At 33.4% G+C, this 21688-nt stretch overlaps 1 protein-coding gene across 1 annotated transcript in view; it reads left to right on the forward strand.

The window, feature by feature from the left end:
- LOC101889360 (dynein axonemal heavy chain 5) overlaps window positions 1-21688 on the forward strand; it is a 136092-nt gene that overhangs the window by 98688 nt on the left and 15716 nt on the right. Inside the window, 3 exon segments of the mRNA XM_059126490.1 lie at window positions 2832-2927; window positions 3451-3507; window positions 20370-20502. Of these exon segments, the coding sequence (XP_058982473.1) occupies window positions 2832-2927; window positions 3451-3507; window positions 20370-20502 (286 nt within the window).

Raw genomic sequence — 21688 nt, forward strand, 5'->3', positions numbered from 1 at the left:
ATAAGTTTGAGAAATTCCATTCATACATTGTTTTATAAAATGACACTTAGCAGCATTGTTGTTGTTGCTGCAGCCGACAATGTTTTTTTTTTTAAGTAAATAGCCACAGTGTTTATTTGTTTTAATTAAATTGTTTTAAAAACAGAACAGAGCCTCGCCGCCATTCATTCTGTCATTGAAAATTATGTAACAACATCATGAATGGGAATAAATTCAATTGTTGTAAATTGTTTGAAGGGGACTTGTAAGCGTTTGAAGAAAACCTGTACTTGGAGCTTAAAGTACTTAAAACAACTGGAAAGGCATAATGTTTGTGACGTATCGAATGACGAATGTTAATGATTTGATCAACCTGTATATTTTTATACCCTACACCACATAATGGTAAGGGCATTATGTCTTTGCGCATTTGTTTGTAACATGGAGAAGGAAGCGAGATAGTTTCTTTTGAGGATCATCATAGGATCACTTTCTGTGTCGATTTATGCATGTCAGTCCGCCTATCCGTCTTTATGTCCATATTCTTGTGAACAAAACAAAACAAAACAAAACATTCATTATCCGATTGAGATGAAATTTTGCAAACAAATATTCAAATTGGTGAGAATCGGTTAAAATTTAGATATAGCTCCCATATAAAGGGTAAGATAAAAAAACTGCAACAAAGTCAAATGTCATAATTTTTACATTTCTTTTTTAAATTTTATTGAATGAAAGCAAAAAATGACGGAAATAGTATCAAATTTTTAGAATAAGATTAGATTTGTTCGAATTGGTCACCTGTGGCACGAATTATGACCTTCAGACGGCCAATGAAACCATCACACGCTGTCCGAATGTTGCTCTGCGGAATTTTGGCCCATTCCCGGCGAAGCGCTTGCTTGCGGTGATCGACACTTTGGTATTTTTTAGTGACAACCTTGCATTCCAAAATACTCCAGACACAATAATACAATGGATTGGTATCCGGAGATTTTGGTGGACATTGTGCGCTGGAAATGAAGCGAGGAACCTCATTTTGTAACCATTCTTGGGTAATACACCCTGCAGAATGCAGTTGTTATGGCGGCCCACACCATCACCATGGCCGGCGCTTGAGTTCTGGTGGCCAACGGAAGGTGCACATTTTCAGCTGACCTCTTTGGGAAGTAAACACGATCATTTTTTTGTTCACTGCTAGGCAACGAATGTTTCCTCATCGGAGAAAACCAAATTCGAAAGTTCACCACTTTCGGCAAAGCGAAGCAACTCTTTAGCTATTTTGAGTCCATTGTATTTCTGTTGCGGGGTAAGTTCTTGCACTTTTTGGAATTTCAATGGCTTTACCGCGATCTATTTTTTTATTATTTGCCGAATGGAATATTGCGATATGTTCAGCTCACGAGCAATTTTTCGGAAACTGCGACGAGGGTTTCGATCAAGTCTCTTCCTTACTTTTCGAACCATTTCTGCTAATGTTGCTGTTTTCTTCCGTTCACTTCTTTGACGTCGGGCTACGCTACCAGATTTAACGATAGCCACTTGTGGTTTTCCAGCCGAAAATATTTTGGAGAGTGTATTAAAACCTTGTGGGGTCTTAAATATATATTTCGAGGTGTTATAAACGGAATTACAAAGTAACAAGTAAAAAAGCAGAAAGTTCGGCCGGGCCGAACTTTGAATATCCTCCACCATTTAGACCAAATTTAAAAATTTTCGAAAAAGATAAATTTCGCCAAAAATTCCGTTAACATTTTAAAAACATCGTTATATTAGGGCCTGTACGACGTGCACATAGGCAGTGTTTGTCACAAGCCATTACCATATTCAAATTCGAAACCATTATATGGGGCTATACGAAGACTTTTTTCTGTCACAGACTGTAGAATCCATTTCGAACTTCAAACACCAAATTTGAAACGTTTCCGATGAATAATGTCGCTAAAATCATCAAAATACCGAATAGAGAGAGGCACCGTTATATGGGGGCTATACGAAGACGTGGACTTGCACAGACAATTTTCTGTCTCAGGCTGTAGTATCCATTTCGAACTTCAAATGCCAAGTTTGAAACAATTCCGGCGAATGATGTCGCTAAAATCATCAAAATACCGAATATCGGGAGGTACTGTTATATGGGGGCTATATGAAAACGTGGACCTACATGGGCCATTTACAAACTTAACCTGACTACCGGCAAAATAAACATGTGTGGAAAATTTTAACCTTCTATCTCAATTCGTTCGATTACAACAGACAGGCAGACGGACATGGCTAAATCGTCTTAGAATTTTTCGCTGATAAAGAATATATATACTTTGTTGGGTCTAAGAACATTATTTCGATGAGTTACAAACGCAATGACAAAATGAATATACCCTCCATAGTATGATGGAGGGTATAAAAATGTTCCCTCCATACTATGGTGGAGGGTATAATAAATATGTTATATACTTTTGACTATATATTTTAATTGACTTTAACATAAGGAGTTATAATGTATGACAGATTTATTTTAATCGATGTTATATGTTGCCGCATTTTTCTCTAAATCTCTAGAATTAGTGGTGAGACATCATTTCCATTTTTATAAGAGTCTACCTGTTTCTATGACCCAAATCCCAACCCCATGTGACCCCTTTCTTTTTTGAGCAAATAATTTGAAATATTTAAACACCGCTTGAATATAATGAAATGTTTTTTTAATGTGAAATGCAGCGAAACGGTATCAAAAGAATTTCAGAAATATAAAACGGCGACAGCAACAGCTAGAATAAACAGACAGACGGACATACAATTTATTTTATCTCTCGTTCTCTTTTTGTCTCAATGAAATATTCTGTCATTTGCAGATATCCTGGGAGTCAACAACTTTGGGCTTTTGGTACACCGAACTACTGGAGCGTAATGCACAATTTCGTACCTGGATATCAACGGATCGTCCAAAGGTAAGTTATGCGCTGCTATGTGGCTGTCCACTTAAACGATGGAATTTAAGTTAAAAGCATCGGACGAACACATACAAACACACCCACTCATCAACTATGGCAAACCATGGATGTATTTTTTTGTAGTTCTAAACTAAATAAAACGAAGCAAATGACACAAATCCATGTAAACTGAAATAGAAATCCGTGGTATTGTTTCGCCCGGTGAGTGTGTGTGTGAGAGTAAATGTTTTTATTAAATAAAATCGTAATTACATTTAAATGCTTTCCATCATTCCGTTGCGAGTAACATATTTATACGGGTTCCATGTTTTATTTCTATTTTTGCACTCGTTCACGAAAGTTCTCAACACATGGTTTTTGCTTTTTCATTTTTAATTTATCAAACTAAGCAAAGTAACGTGACATCAAATATCTTTAATCTGTGTCACTTTTATGACATCTCCTTTCTACTTTCAATTTCTGTTTGAATTTCTTCATGCCTGACTCGTCACAATGCATCGTTGCGTTGCGCGGAAAACAGGTCTTTTGGATGACAGGCTTCTTCAATCCTCAAGGATTTCTCACGGCAATGCGTCAGGTGAGTATGACATGCAACATGTTGCAAATGATTTCTTGTTTGATATATTTAGTTATGTTATTAATCAAATGGTGTGAATGTATGGGTTTTTATGAAATTTTGAAAGATCAAAGATTTCTGGTATTGTAAGAATGATTTAAGATCTATGATTATGATATTCTCCATGATGGAGTAGGCTTATGCGATGCATGCTCACGCGCTAGCTTTTAATATGCCAGCAACAAATGAAATTTTAATCTTCCACCTCACAGAAGTCTTATCTTAATTAATTTCTATTGGAAAAAAATTCCTCCGAAGGATTGAAAATAACGCTATACAATTTAGAGGCGATATAATATTGAAGTCCTAAAGACAATAATATATATGTTAGAGAGTATTTTGAAAGAATTTACTCTTTGGGCTGAGAGTCCAAAATGTCGACCCCGAACCCATTCAGAATTTTGTAAAATAATAACAGCTATTGATAGATCCATGTTCAGAACTTTTTCAAAGGCAGTTTTGTTAATTGTAGAATTGTAGTAGTTGCCGATGATATATTACAAAATTAAGATCTTATCGAAAAGTTGGTATGAGAAGAAATGCTAGTCTCCTTTATTGCATAAATTAAAAAAAAAACAAGTAAAAAAGCAGTAAGTTCGACCGGGCCGAACTTTGAATACCCTCCACCATTTGGAACGAATTAGAAAATTTTCAAAAACATAAAATCCATTGAAAATTCTGTTACATAATATCGGAAAGTGCCGATGTATGGGGGGATATACGATATTGTGGATCTATATAGACAAATCCTCTTCAGTGCTCACAAAGAACCCCTTGTGTGGAATTTCAGACAATTCCATTGAAAAATGTGGCTGAAATCATCAAAATACCGAATATCGGAGGGTACCGTTATATGGGGGATATACGATATCGTGGACCTATATAGAAAATTCTCTTTCAGGGAATGAAATACTCATAAGGGACTCCATTTGTGGAATTTCAAACAATTCAATTGAAAAATATGGCTAAAATTATCAAAATACCGAATATTGGGGGAACCGTAAAATGGGGGCTATACGATATCGTTAACCTATATAGAGAACTCTATCTCAGGGGGTAAAGTGCTCACAAAGAACCCCTTGTGCGGAATTTCAGACAATTCCATTGAAAAATGTGGCTGAAATCATCAAAATACCGAATATCGGGGGTACCGTTATATGGTGGCTATACGATATCGTGGACCGATATAGCCCATCGTCGAACTAGACCTGCCTGCAGACAAAAGAGAGATCTATGCAAAATTTTAGCTTTCTATCTTATTTCCTTTAGACTGTAGCTTGATTACAACAGACGGATAGACAGGGTTAAATCGTCTTAGAATTTTACGCCGATAAAATTATAATTCGATTTAGCGATGTCCATCTGTCAGTTGAAATCACGATAGAGATAGATGAAATGTAGCACAAAGCTTTATATTATGGCTGATTGGTATTGAAAATTGGCTATATTGGTCCACGTTTAGATATAGCCGCATATAACGGCATTTTGAAGGTTTCTGTCACAATGTCCAACCAAATCAGCTGAAACTTGACTTTTGGGGTTCTTAAAAGGTCTGTTCTATTCTGCAGAAAAATATTCGCTACACAGGTCCACAGGTCCGATTTTCAGTATTTTGAAGGTTTCTGCCACAATTTCCAACCAACTCAGCTGAAACTTTACATTTGAGGTTAATGGTAGATTTGTTTCTCCTTAAAAAAATATAAGAAAAGGCCGAAAGTCGGACTATATTATACCTTACGCCACTATGCGTATTTAGTAGAGCTCCGTATTGGGAATTTTTGTGAAGTAGATCATATCAACTATGAACTTTATTTGAATGTGTATTATGTCTTTAGAGAAGTCACAATTTGGGAACTAAATACAAGTCTGAATCGATTTTTAAAAAAAAATTGACGTGGACTTTTGTACCTCTAGTACCAAATGACATTGTCTTATAGGGCATGATATGACTTCGCTAACAATTATCTTAAAATAAATTCATTGGAGCAATACAAAAACCGGACGAGTTCCACCATATGGAAAAATTTGGTCGAATATAAAAAAGTCTATCCAATTTGATATCAAATATCCTTGTTGTGCATATTGCGTATGTGACTTAAAACCCCTTTTCTGGGGTTAGCGTAGGTCCTCTCTCACTCGGTTTGTGTTCAAATATAAGCTCTGCGAAACACTGAACGCTTTAAAAAGTAACATCATGTAATTTTTAATTGATTCAGCATTTCGCATAAAGTAATATGTATTACATAATTCTGTCATTCCATGTTGTTTGTTGTAACTCATTCACTTACTACATTTAAATACCGTTACATGAAAACATTTATGTTATTATTTTTGTTATTTTTCCACATTAATCATCACTGATAGGCATAAATAAAGCGGATTGCAAAACCTTCCTGCAAACTGTATGAGGTCTTTAAAATCTCATTAAAATGAACAAATCACGTTTATGTTATTAATGAATTCACTACCCCAAAGTTAATTATGGTAATTGCTGTTGTTGCTGTGGCCATTTCATTTAATCTTAAAAATTATTTAATTATGTTGATACCCATCATTTATACAGTTGGATCTGTAGGCTTTATTTTGTGGGAAACTGCAATTGACATTTTGTTTGTGGATACTTTTTTAAGGATTTCTGTTTTTTTAATCTCCGCTCATTAATATTAAAACACAAAAAATGAGACATAATTACATATTAATTGCAGATATAATACCGGAATTGTGAGTAATTTTTCTTTTTTTTCAAATGTGGTGTATTCAAATTTTGGAATTCCTTGAGATTTATGGAATGTTGTTTTAAATACAACACGATTTTATAATATTTAGTATGATACGACTATGTACCAAGTAACTGCTAAACTGAACGAAGATACGGGTTAGTCTTTAAGATAGCTCTACACGGGAGGAAGATTAAAATAGGGGCTATATTATAACTGTGATCCATATTAGTCAGTTGTGATACCAATAAGTTCGGTGATCTATATCTATAAAAGAGAAAAATGTTTATATATTTGTTTGTTTGTAATTTATGGAATCGAAAACCTCTGAACAGATTTTTCTGAAAATTTCTAAGTATACTATAACATCGCCTGAAAGTAACATAGGCTATATAAATTTTTGAAATTCCACTTGGAACTGGAGATATAGCATCAGAATCGGAGTTACCTCCCAAAATTTTGGATTTTAAATTCACATATCTATTAATCGATTGCAGATACAGTCTTTAAATTTGGAATGCGTAACGGAATTTGAAAGAAAAATAAATTTGGCAAATTATATTGAAATCGGCTTAGATTTAGATATAGCTCCCATATATATTTTCGGTCGATTTCATATATTTGATGCGTTGAACACGCTGTGTACTCCATATTTCAATGAAATTTGGAATGTATGATGGAATTTGTCTAACAAATTTGTTTGCCAAATTATATTGAAATCAGTTCAGATTTGGATATAGCTCCCATATACATTTTCAGCCGATTTCAAGTATTTGATGCACCAAACACACTATGTATCTCTAATTCCAATGAAATTTAGAATGTGTAAGGGAATTTAAAACAAACGTACATTTGCCAAATTATATTGAAATCGGTTCAGGTTTGGATATAGTTCCCATATATATTTTCGACCTTTTTCCTTTATTTGATACAACAAATACGATTTGTATGTTTGACTTCAATGAAATTTGGAATGTGTGTCGGGATTTTGACCAGAAAATAAATTAGTCAAATTATATTTAAATCGGTTAAGACTTAATTATAGCTCCCATATGCATTTTCGGCCGATTTCACAATTTTGATGCCCCCAACGCGATATGTGTGTCCGATTCCAATGAAATTCAAAATGTGTTGCGGAATTCGGTACAGAAATAAATGTTGCAAATTATATTTAAATCGGTTGAGATTTAAATATTGCTCCCGTATATATTTTCGGCCGATTTCACACATTTGATACTCCAAACACGATATGTATGTCTAATTGCAATGTAATTTGGAATAAAGGACGGAATAGAGTACATAAAATAGTCGAATTATATTGAAATTCGTTCAAATTTGGATATAGGTTCCACATATATATTTCGGCCGATTTCATGTATTTAAACACAATGTGTATGTCCGATTAAAAAAAAATCAGAATGTGTGGCAGAAGTGGCGTAATTTAGTACAAAGAAAAATCCAAATTATATTGATATCGGCTGAGATTTGGATATAGCTCCTATAAATATTTTCGGCCGACTTCACATATTTGATGCAGCAAACACGATTCCAATGAAATTTGGAATAAGTGAATATCAGAATGTGTTATGGAATAAAAATTAATTTTCCAAATTATATTGAAATAGTTTGAGGTTTGGATATACCTCAAAAAAAAAAAAAAAAAAAACAAAAAAACAAAAATCCACCAATTTCAATGATATATGGAAGGTGTGACGAACTTTGGTCCAAAAATAAATTTTGTTAAATAATATTGAAATCGGTTTAGTTTTGGATATTATGTCCCACAACGCCTTTGCTATGGTATTAGGCTAACAGTAAAAAACTGCACAAAAATTTATTTGAGGATACGATCATTATGGGTAAGTATATTGCGTCCTCGAATTCTCTAATAGCAACAGAAATTCCAATCAACTTCAAAAGATTGCAGTTTCCTGCATGCTTGGCTTTTGCTATGAAATTAATAAATCCGAAGGACAAATTCTTCGTATATGCAGACTAAATTTGGCATGTTCCTGCTTTTCTCATGGACTTCTGTGTGTGGCATGTTTACGCGTTGTAGACCGATAGATTTGTTTGTTTGCGCATTCAAGTTTTACAATAAATACGTTTTTTATATTCTTGAATTTGTTTTATTTTTTTAACCACAAAATATATAAAATTTTGAATGCATATAAAATCAAAAGGGGTAGCGAAGCGCACCTGGTTCCGCTAGTAATCTATAAAATCAGAGCTGAGTGACTGACTTATTTACTGGCTGGCGAAACGGCTAAAAAAAGGCTCCTGAAATTTTGGCAGAATTTCAAAATGGGAGCGGAGGTGTGAGAAAGGCTGTGTTTTTGGTATTTGAATGTATAAAATACCAGTAAAATAGTATCATTCGGTTTTGCCGACAGATGCATACCCTCAGCCAATTTTTGAATAGTTAAATATATTTTGACTTATGTTATGAGGAATTGGCAAATATTTTCCATTTCGTATCGGACTAAAATAAATCTATATCTATAAAAGAGGAAAATGTTTGTATGTTTGTTTGTTTGTTTGTTTGTAATTTATGGACTCGAAAACCGCTGAATAGATTTTCCTGAAAATTTCCATATATACTGCAACATCGCCTGAAAGTAACATAGGCTATATACATCTTTGAATTTCCATTTGAAACTGGAGATATAGCGTCAGAATCGGAGGTACCTCCCAAAAATTTTGATTTTATATGCACATATCTATTGATTGGTTGAAGATACAGTCTCCAAATTTGGAAATTTGATGCACCAAACACGCTATGTATCCCCAATTTCAATGAAATTTGAAACGTGTGATGGATTTTATCTAAAAAATTGATTTCCCAAATTATATTTAAATCGGTACAGATCTGGATATAGCTCCCATATATGTTTTCGACCGATTTCATGTATTTGATGCACCAAACACGCTATGTATCTCTAATTTCAATGAAATTTGGAATGTGTAGCGGAAATTAAAAAAAAAATACATTTGTCAAATTATATTAAAATCGGTTCAGATTTGGATATAGCTCTCATATATATTTTCGACCGATTTCATGTATTTTATGCACCATACACGATATGTATGTTCGATTCCAAAAAAATTTGGAATATGTAACGGGATTTTGATTAGAAAATAAATTAGTCAAATTATATTAAAATCGGTTCAGATTTGGATATAGCTCCCATATATTTTCCGCCTATTTCACATATTTGATGCACAAAACACGATACGTATTTCCGATTCCAATGAAATTCGGCATGAGTGGCTAAATTTGGTACAAAAATAAATTTGACAAATTATATTCAAATATGCTCAGATTTGATTATAGCTCCCATATATATACTCAGCCGATTTCACATATTTGATGCACCCAAAGCGAGAGAGACAAAATCTGGCACCAGAAAAAATTGCCAAATTATATTGAAATCAGTTGAGGTTTGGATATAGCTAACATATATATTTTGGCCGATTTCATATATGTTATGCACCAAACATGATATATATGACCGATATCAATGAAATTCAGAATGTGTGGCGGAATTTAGTAACAATAATAAATGTGACAAATTAATTAGAAATTAGTTAAGATTTTGATATAGCTCCCATATATATATATTATCGGCCGATTTGACATATTTGACGCACCAATTTCAATGAAATATGAAAGGTGTGGCGGAGTTTGGTGTAAAAGTATTTTTTTTAAATTATTATTATCAGCGAAGTATGTTGCTATCTCGAATTCACTAATTGCAATAGAAATGCCACTCAACTTCAAAAGATTGCAGTTTACTGCACGCTTGGTATTTGCTATGAAATAAATAAATCCGAAGGACAAACCCTTCGTGTATGTATGTCATGTTACTGCTTTTCTAATGGTTTTGGTTATTTACGCATTAAAGTAGTGCAATAATTTTTTTTTAATTTTTTAATTTGTTTTTTTTTTTAATCAACATATATTCGTAAATAAAATTTTGAACGCATATAAAATCAAAAGGGGTAGCGAAGCGCACCGGGTTCAGCTAGTTAATATTAAAACACAAAAAATGAGACATAATTACATATTATTTGCAGACGTAATACGGGATTTGTGAGTAATATTTTTTTTAAATGTGGTGTATTCAAATTTTGGAATTCCTTGAGAATTATGATATGTTGTTTTAAATACAAGACGATTTTATAATATTTAGTATGAGACGATTATGTACCAAGTAACTGTCAAACTGAACAAATATATGGCTTAGTCTTTAAGAAAGCTCTAAACGGGAGGAAGGTTAAAAGTTGGGGCTATATTATAACGATGATCCATATTAGTCAGTGGGATACCAAAAAGTCCGGAGATAATCTATAAAATCAGAACTGAGTGACTAACTTATTTACTGACTGACGAAAAGGCCAAAGAGAGACTCCTGAATTTTTGGCCGAATTTCAAAATGGGAGCGGAGGTGTGAGATAAGGCCGTGTTTTTGGTATTAGATGGGTACGAAGTGTATAAAAAACCAGTAAAATAGTATCAGTCGGTTTTGCCGACCGATGCGTAACCTCAGCCAATTTTGGAATATTTAAATATATTTTGACTTCTATTATGATTATACAAATTGTTGATGCTCTATCGAAACCTACTCCAAAGGAATGGCCCAATATTGTCCATTTCGTATCGAACCTAAATAAATATGATATAAATATTGCGAAGTGCCATGTTTGGACTATATCGACAACTTCCTTCACTTTATATGACACATGTGATAATTTTTAGAAAATGTTCAAATGTGTGTGAAGTACCAAATAGAGTCGGCCGAATTATTCCATTTTCACAGTTTATGATGTTTATGAGTTTCACAGATATTAAAAATTTTGACCCATTGTTTTGGAGGTACCAAAACGAGTGGACCCATATATCTCACAGCAGATATTGTGTTAGTAAAAATAATAGGATGTGTGAAATATGAAAAGAACAGGATTTTTATTTCGGATTTTACAATCGTTTTGGTTATTCAATTCTTATTTCGGATTTTATAATCGTTTTGGTTATTCAAAACGTTGACCCTTTGTGGGGGAAGTACCAGAAGAAATGGTCCGATCCCTACCTTACTTATAACAGATCTTATGTTGATAGAAATATTGAGATGTGCCAAGTCTGAATGGATTCAAAAGTAAATTTCGCGTTATATGAGCTTCATAGTTATTCAAAATTATTTTGACCCTTTGTGGGGGAGGTACTAGAAGAAGTGGACCGATATATTCCATCTTCAGAGCAAATCTTGGGTTAATGAAAATATTACGATGTGTGATTTTATAAGAGTTATAATTATTCAAAATGTTGACCTTTGTGGGGGAGGTACTTGGTTGAGTGGACCGATATTGTGCATTTTCGCACCTGACCTAACACTGATGCAAATATTAGGATTTGCAAAGTTGGGGCAAAATCGGAGTATCCTTTCTCTTTCCGTGCAGTAAAACATTCTTATTTAAATTCCAACCTTTTGTGGGGGAGTTGACCGATATTGCCCATCTCCGAACTCAATCTAGGTTTGATAATAATATTACGATGTACCAAGTTTGGACCAAATCGGATACTGCCTTCGAGCTTTATCGTGCGCACCAGCCAAACAGGCGGACGGACATCGCCAGATCTACTCTAAATGTTCTGAAACGAATTTGGTCCAAAGAGACCTAGGATCTAAAATCGTTATTTCGATGAGACACGTTTTGGGCGTATCAAATGATACATATATACCCTCTGTAGCCATATGCCTGAGGGTATAAAAAACTTGTTTCCTTACCGCAGTTTCTGGCACTTGTTAATTATTAAATTGTTAATCCTTAAACATATTAAACCTAAGAACGGCAAAAACTTGACTATTAAATTAATTAATGAATTGAAGTCATAAAAAATAGAAAAAAATAAATATAGTTTCAAAACTACACTCACATTTCCTAATATGTATATTTCCCTTTGGAGGTTCATATTGGTGTCGATTTAATTTGAGATAGAATTCCATTGTAGGCCTCCACTTAAATGAGTATTTTTATATTTTGCAAGAGAAAAATTTTTAGTATAGAGTGGTGTGCGTGTGAAAATACAATATTTTAGCATAACCACGTATGTGTGTGTGGGATGACCAGTGATTGTGTGTGTTCAACTTCAGTTTGTACATATTTATGTTCCTCTGTATATGTTTCCCTACTCGAAGTGGCATAAAATACCATTTATCCATATCTGGATCCTAAATGTGTCAAATACATGCCCATAGCCATGGAAGATGATGTTCAGTATACACTTATGTGGGCACAAAAGTCCAGAGAGGTTCATGCAATTATTCAATAGTACTTCAAATGGCAAATTCTAATAATATTTCGAATTTTGTTGGCTGAAGTGTTCAGTTAGAAAAATACGATTTTTTAATAAAATAAAGAGTACTGATATCAATAAATAGTATATGGGCACAGAAGTCCAGAGATGTTCATACAATTATTCAGTAGTATTTTAAATAGCAAATTGGAATAATATTTCGGATTTTTTGGGCTGAAGTGTCCAGTTTTTATTCCCCTTAGCCACATGGCTACAGAGAGTATATATCATTTTATACAGCCAAAACGTGCACATCGAAATATCAGTTATCTGTTTCAGGACATTTCGAGTCGATCTAGCGATTTCCGTCCGTCTGTCTGTCTGGCTGGAGCGCACGATAACTCTCGAAGGGACTATCCGATTTGGTCCAAACTTAGTACATCGTAATATTATTATCAAACATAGATCGAGTTCGGAGATGGGCAATATCGGTACACTCCTTCCGGTACCTCTCCCACAAAAGGTCAAAATTTTCAAAAATACATTTTATTGCACACAAATAAAAAGGATACTTGGATTTTACTCCAAATTTGAAAATCTCAATATTTCCATCAGCGCTAGGTCAGGAGAGATAATGGACAATATCTATCCACTCCATGAAGTACTTTCCCATAAAGGGTCTAAATTTTGAATAATTATAACTCTAATAAAATGTGACATAAGATCCTGATTGTCTTCAAGTTTCCTACATAACAATATTTTTTGTAACCCAAGATATGTTGTAAAGATCGTAGAGATTGTACCATTCCTTCTCGTACCTCCCCCACAAAGGGTCAACATTTTGAATATCCATGAAGCTTATAAAACTCGAAATTAACATCCGATTTTATTCATACTTGGAACATCTCAACATTTCTATCAACGCAATATCTAGATAAAGATTGTAGAGATCGGATCCTTTTTTCTGACGCCTTTCCCACAATGGGTCGAAGTTTTAAATAACAAAAGCGATTATACAATCCAAAATAAGCATCCGGTTCTCTTCATATTTCACACATCCCATTATTTCTACTAACACAAGATCTGCTGTGAAGATGGGATATATCGGTCCACTTCTTCTGGTACATCCCCCACAAATGGTCGAAATTTTGAATATCAATAAAGCTCATAAAACGCGAAATTAACGTCTGACCCCATCCAGACATGGTACATCTCATTATGAGATGATATATATTTGCGAACCCCTTCTGGCACCTCACCCACATTGGGGTAATAATTTTCAATAGGTTTATCTGTCATAAATTCCGAAATAAGTCAGCGATTCTTTACAACTTGATATATCTAAATAAATCTCTCTTTGCCAGAAAGCTGTGATGAATATGGAATATTCCATTATTGGGACCAATACGAAATAGACAATATTGGAGCATTCCTTCGGAACCTACTCCATAGAGGGTCAACAATTTGAATTATCATAACACAAGTCAAAATATATTTAAATAGTCGAAAATTTGCTGAGGGTATACATCTGTAGGCTAAACCCACTGGTATATTTTAAATTGTTTTAATTAAATGAAGAGTACTGATTGCAATAAATAAAAGTAATGTTCCGAAGCCCTTTCCTTAGTAATTATCCAAGTCGCCTAATACTTATTTGTAACCATTCCCAAGTCTCTTTATAATTTTTTTTTTAAACTCATGCAAGTAATCATTTTTATTATTCAAAATTCCCTCTTCACGATCCCTAATCCTTAAAGCCATACTGAAATTCTTAACCTGATCCTTTCAGCTAAAATTTTTATAACTATATTAGTATTAGGATAAAAAGATGACACCTTCGCATTTCCCATTTACTCTGTCACCTTCCCCCTGGGAAGACAAATATTGTTTTACGGTCACCATTATTACTGTTGGTGCTCTCGTTGTCGTTGCTGCTGTCGTTGTTGTCATTGTCGTAAAAACGGTACTACCGGCTGAACGAAAAACTCAATATAGCAACAAAGTATTGGCGATAAATATTTCGCACGTTTTCCCATTTAACCTTTGCCTGTTGATTTTGCTAAGACAGGTGAAAGAACTTTTGCCGAAGGTGGGTGGAAGGAAACAAGACCTGCAATAAAATACACCTAGATAGTTTGTGGGGGCGGTCCAATTACAAAGTTGTGCGAGGGGAAATTAGACATATCACCCAAGCCACAACGGGTATAAAGTTCAATGTTTCAATTTATGTCAACATTTGATATAAAAATGTAGACAATTTGTATGTAAATATGTTTAACGCAAAACTACGATACGATTTGTGCTGAAATATGCATAGATATAGAAACATAAATTTTAGTACAAATAAAAATTGGCTTTAATATGCCAAACGGCTAGACTATATCTAGTAATTATACCGGAAAAGTTTGTATAAACTACAGGAAATAAAATTTAGTCGGCAAATACTTCGGTCGACTATCACTGATAGCTCACGCACATTAAAGTGAAGTAAGTAACCAACCAACAGGCCAAACCTGGCACGTCGCAATATTTATATCGTTTTTATTTAGGTCCGAAACGAAATGGACAATATTGGCCCAATCCTTTGGAACCTACTCCATATAGGGTCAACAATTTGAATAATCATAACAGAAGTCAACATACGTTTAAATAATCGAACATTGGCTGAAGGTTATTTGTTGTACAAATGGAAAAATTGGAATTACAATTGGAATTCTCGAATGCCAACTGAAAGATCTCGAATTACAAACAGAATTCTCAAACTACAATTAAATAGTTTCGAATTAAATCTGAAAAAGGTTTAGAAGGTATAGATCAAGAATACAAACTTTATGGGCCCAAGGAATATTTTGAAGTGTTGCAAACTGAATGACAAGGTATAATTGGCTTATGCCTTCAATCATGAGGTTAACAAAAATTAATTTCTTACAGCCTATTTGAGTGGAAAATACTTCTAAGCCCTTTGCAATTCTAATAATTCTGCGGAGATGGGGTGCTGTTATTATATATAGAGTTGTGTCAACTTAGTTCATAGTTTAGTTTACCAGTTCCTAAACGCATGAGTGGTTTCATAAATTTCATATTACTCATAGTGTGATTTCGTTATATTAGGCTGCAAAACCACAAGTGACTATCGTCAAAGTACTCCAGCATTGAAATGTGAATAAATCTTTTGTGTCTCGTGATACTTTGTGTAGACGGAAGAAAAGAGCAACATCAGCAGAAATGGTTCGAAAAGTAAAGAAGCGACTTGATCAAAAAACGCGTCGCAGTGGCCGAAAATGGCTCTTGAGCTTAACATATCACAGTATTCCATTCGGCAAATATTGAAAAATGAGCTCGGGGTGAAGCCAATGATATTCCAAAAAATGCAAGAACTTACACCGCAACAAGAAGAAAATAGACTCAAAAGAGCTAAAGAGTTGCTTGGCTTGGGCGAAAGCGGTGAACTGCCGAATTTTGGTTTGTTCCGATGAGAAAACATTCGTTATCCAGCAGTTTGTAAACAAACAAAATGATCGGGTGCACTTGTCAAGGAGCTTAGCTGAAAATGTGCACCTTCGGTTGGCCACCAGAACTCAAGCGCCGGCCATGGTGATGTTGTGGACCGCCATAACAGCCGATTGCCGCTCTCCGCTCGTATTAATCGACCGAGGCATCAGCACGCGCCACTCTATAAAGATCATCAAGAGGATCTATTTCGTTTCCTTCTGCGTGTTACAAACAAATTCACAAAAAACATAATACCATGTATGGCGTAGAGTGTAAATATTGCAAAGCCCCTCGCCATTCTAATAATTCAGGTGAGCTTTTACATGGTTGCTGCTATAATTCGATAGCATATAATTTTTTACACATGTGCCATACCCATTTAGTTCCTAACTATCAAATTTTGGCCAAGTGACTGGAAAATGTTGTCAAGATCTTTGACAGATCTCTTTCTTAATCAGGTGGACCAGTGCTAAGATACGATGGAGTGATTTAAGTGTCTAGCTTAAATTGCAAACCATTTTCCACAGACATACAGTGTAAAGAAACTATTTGAAAGAACTACAGAAATCAGTAGGAATCTCAGTAATCTCAAAACATGCAAATCGTCAAATTCGATTCGGATTAATAAACGGCTTCCATACATTATTTCCATCCGATTTCAAATTCCATATCAGTCAGGGCTGTCACAGAAAACATGTCGGTTTGGCTTATTGTCGTTTTTGTAAACCAATGTTGGTTTCATTTGGTGTCATGAAACCAAGTTGGTTTTGTCAATTTCGAATGTAAATAAAACCAATGTTCGAAACAGCTGTTGTTGCTTACATGTGTTGTTTGTTTATTTGTCATTGAAATATCAGTAAGAGTGAAGTAAATAAAAAAGGAATAAGTCGCTGTAAATAAAGTAAGATGGCATCAGCGGTGGTAGTTTTTGTGTTGTTGGACGAAGAACGCTCAGAAAAGGTGACGAGAAAAGCTCTTAGAGATTTCAGCAACCTACTGGCCGGAGATAGCGTAAGTAAATTTTTTTATTGTGAACTTACTCATAAAGCTGCTTTGCAGATTTATGGTTTATGGTCCTTAAATATCCTTTAAAAAAAACTTAAAAAAATCCACGTTTATAGTCCTTTAAAAAATCCACGTTTATAGTCCTTTAAAAAATCCACGTTTATAGTCCATTAAAAAATCCACGTTTATAGTCCATTAAAAAATCCACGTTTATAGTCCTTTAAAATTTTTTTTAAAAAATCCACGTTTATAGTCCATTAAAAAATCCACGTTTATAGTCCTTTAAAATTTTTTTTAAAAAATCCACGTTTATAGTCCATTAAAAAATCCACGTTTATAGTCCTTTAAATTTTTTTTTAAAAAATCCACGTTTATAGTCCATTAAAAAATCCACGTTTATAGTCCTTTAAAATTTTTTTTAAAAAATCCACGTTTATAGTCCATTAAAAAATCCACGTTTATAGTCCTTTAAAATTTTTTTAAAAAATCCACGTTTATAGTCCATTAAAAAATCCACGTTTATAGTCCTTTAAAATTTTTTTAAAAAATCCACGTTTATAGTCCATTAAAAATCCACGTTTATAGTCCTTTAAATTTTTTTTAAAAATCCACGTTTATAGTCCATTAAAAAATCCACGTTTATAGTCCTTTAAAATTTTTTTAAAAAATCCACGTTTATAGTCCATTAAAAAATCCACGTTTATAGTCCTTTAAATTTTTTTTAAAAAATCCACGTTTATAGTCCTTTAAAATTTTTTTAAAAAATCCACGTTTATAGTCCATTAAAAAATCCACGTTTATAGTCCTTTAAAATTTTTTTAAAAAATCCACGTTTATAGTCCATTAAAAAATCCACGTTTATAGTCCTTTAAAATTTTTTTAAAAAATCCACGTTTATAGTCCATTAAAAAATCCACGTTTATAGTCCTTTAAAATTTTTTTAAAAAATCCACGTTTATAGTCCATTAAAAAATCCACGTTTATAGTCCTTTAAAATTTTTTAAAAAATCCACGTTTATAGTCCTTTAAAATTTTTTTTAAAAAATCCACGTTTATAGTCCATTAAAAAATCCACGTTTATAGTCCATTAAAAAATCCACGTTTATAGTCCTTTAAAATTTTTTTTAAAAAATCCACGTTTATAGTCCATTAAAAAATCCACGTTTATAGTCCTTTAAAAAATCCACGTTTATAGTCCTTTAAAAATTTTTTAAAAAATCCACGTTCATAGTCCTTTAAAAATTTTTAAAAAATCCACGTTTATAGTCCTTTAAAATTTTTTAAAAAATCCACGTTTATAGTCCTTTAAAAATTTTTAAAATCCACGTTTATAGTCCTTTAAAACATTTTTAAAAAATCCACGTTTATAGTCCTTTAAAAATCTTTAAAAAATCCACGTTTATAGTCCTTTAAAAAATCCACGTTTATAGTCCTTTAAAAATCTTTAAAAAATCCACGTTTATAGTCCTTTAAAAAATCCACGTTTATAGTCCTTTAAAAATCTTTAAAAAATCCACGTTTATAGTCCTTTAAAAAATCCACGTTTATAGTCCTTTAAAAATCTTTACAAAATCCACGTTTATAGTCCTTTAAAAAATCCACGTTTATAGTCCTTTGAAAAATCTATAAAAAATTCACGTTTATAGTCCTTTAAAAAATCCACGTTTATAGTCCTTTAAAAAATCTTTAAAAAATCCACGTTTATAGTCCTTTAAAACATTTTTAAAAAATCCACGTTTATAGTCCTTTAAAAATCTTTAAAAAATCCACGTTTATAGTCCTTTAAAAAAATCTTTAAAAAATCCACGTTTATAGTCCTTTAAAAATCCACGTTTATAGTCCTTTAAAAAAATCTTTAAAAAATCCACGTTTATAGTCCTTTAAAAATCCACGTTTATAGTCCTTTAAAAAAATCTTTAAAAAATCCACGTTTATAGTCCTTTAAAAAATCCACGTTTATAGTCCTTTAAAAAATCTTTAAAAAATCCACGTTTATAGTCCTTTAAAAATCTTAAAAAATCCACCTTTATTGTCCTTTAAATGTCCTTTAAAAATTCTTTAAAAAATCCAAGTTTCAAGTCCTTTAAACATTTTTTAAAATATCCACATTTGTAGTCCTTTGAATATCCTTTAAAAATTGTTTAAAAAATCCACATTTTTAGTCCTTTGAATATCCTTTAAAAATTGTTTAAAAAATCCAAAGCAAATGAAAAGTGACAGCTCTAAGCAACTTGTTTTATTTCCAATAACAAAACCAATAATATTGGCTTCTATGACAACCAAAACTGATAAAATTCTAATTCGAAAATAAAACCGATAACATTGATTTTCATGACACCAAATCATTTTTTCTTGTCGTTTTTAAAACCAATAGTGACAAAATTGGTTTCTATGACAGCCCTGAGTGTCAAAGACAAAGAAATACGCGAATGAGAAAAATTGCCGTATGTATTGTAGTTTCGGAAAATGAATGAATTCGGAATGAATGTTCCAAATATATATATTTTTAAAGTAACATACAAAATAATTGTGATTAGAAGAACTCCCTGCTCACTCCTTTAAATATTCCGATTTATCTTATTGGCTCTATTAAGTTTACTAATCCAACAGCAAAAATGGACTTTAAGTCTATTTTGAAATTTAGGTAGTTCAGGCTTTAATGAAACAATGACTATTAATCTATGCAGGATGGCTATTAATCAAGCGGAAAGATTGATCATTTAATTGAGAATGCGTAATCAAATAGAAATCCATTTATCATATAACCTGAGTATATTTTCAAATAAAGCATTTTTCGCTTTAAATTTTTTGCCGAAAATTATTCCTTTTATTCCGACTATCGAATTTGGTTACCACATATTCGAATTTAACTGCAAAAGCAAACACAGCTAAAAATAGTAATACGATTTACCTCAAACGAGTTCTGCTGGTCTTTAACACGTATGAAAATTTACGACGTCATAACAATGCGTTTATGAAGATCTACAGCTAGTGTTGCTATTGTTTTATTTCATTTTAATGGATGTTTCTCCTCCTGCTATTTTTCTTGCTTTTATGTCTATTTTACTCTAACTGACTTTTTGTGTATTGTGTTTTGTTTCTTCTCTTCCATACTTCTATGTGGCCTTTGCTCTATGGCCGGCTGGAAACTTGACTTCCTAAACACACTTACGTAACCCACCTACTCCCACTCGCAATGTACTGCACTCTCATCATAATGTAAATACCATGTATTGCCCTTTTTATCTTTGCCAACATGTGCCGGCATTTTTGGGTCGCTTTGTATGTTGCCGATTGTCCCCGGTCGCCTGCAGGAAGTAACACGAGCTCACAAAGGATGGGCACTTGACTCGGTCGTATTACAAAACCAAATAACTCGCTACAACAAGGAGGACATCACCGAGTATCCCCAGGAAGGTGTATATGTTTATGGATTGTTTTTGGAGGGTAAGTCCAACTGAATATGAATGGAAAATATGAATTGAAATTTAATGTGGAAATTTGTTGTGGCAAATTAATAGTGAAAATTTATGTAATTTAAATTAATTTAAATTGAATGACTGTTCATTGGGGCGTATGATACACCAAAAGGAAATTAATGAATTTTCATACGCCATGATGTCGCATTGCATTCAATATATTAAGTTAAAATATGTAAAATTTTTATACCCTACACCACAAGGTGGTCAGGGTATTATGTCTTTGTGCATTTGTTTGTAACAGGCAGAAGGAAACGAGATAGACCCATAGTTCCTTTTGATTATCTGCATAGAATCACATTCTGAGTCAATTTATGCATGTCCGTCCGTCCGTCTGTCCGTCCGTCCGTCCGTCCGTCTGTCCGTCTGTCCATGTATTTTTGTAAACAAAGTACAGGTCGCATTTATTGCCCGATCCAGATGAAATTTTGCACAGATCATTTTTTTGGCCCAAGGACGAACCCTATTGAAATTGGAGATAATCGGTCAAAATTTAGATATAGCTCCCATATATATCTTCGTCCTATTTGCCTTTTATTGTGCACCAAACGTGTAATATCAGTCCGAATTGTATGGAATTTTGCATACACACCCAAATTAGGCCTGAAAATATGTATGCCGAATTTGATCGAAATCGGTTCAGATATAGCTATAGCTCCCATATATATTGTTCATCATATGCACTCGGCAACAACAATATTTGGGGAAATAAATCAAATACAGCTCAGAAACACATTTGCTAAATTTTATCGAGATCGGTTCAGATTTGGATATAGCTCCCATATATAACTTCGTCCGATTTACCTTTTATTGTGCACCAAACGTCTAATATTTGTCCAAATGGGATGGAATTTGGCACTTACGACCGAATTGAGTCTAGAAGCTAGTATGTCAAATTTGGTGAAGATCGCTTCAGATATAGCTATAGCTTCCATATATATTATTCGTCCGATTTGTTATATTTGTTACCCACAACCGTAATATGCACTCCGCAACAAATTTTATCGAGATCGGTTCAGATTTGGATATAGCTCCCATATATATCTTTAACCGATTTCAAATTAATTGTGCACCAAATGGGCAATACAATTCCGAATTTAAAAGATACAAATGTTTCGGCAAATTTAGTCCTTTGAACTTTATATCATAGCGTG

This window comes from Musca domestica, unplaced genomic scaffold (genome assembly GCF_030504385.1).
Source record: "Musca domestica strain aabys unplaced genomic scaffold, Musca_domestica.polishedcontigs.V.1.1 39, whole genome shotgun sequence".
Lineage (NCBI taxonomy): Eukaryota > Metazoa > Arthropoda > Insecta > Diptera > Muscidae > Musca > Musca domestica.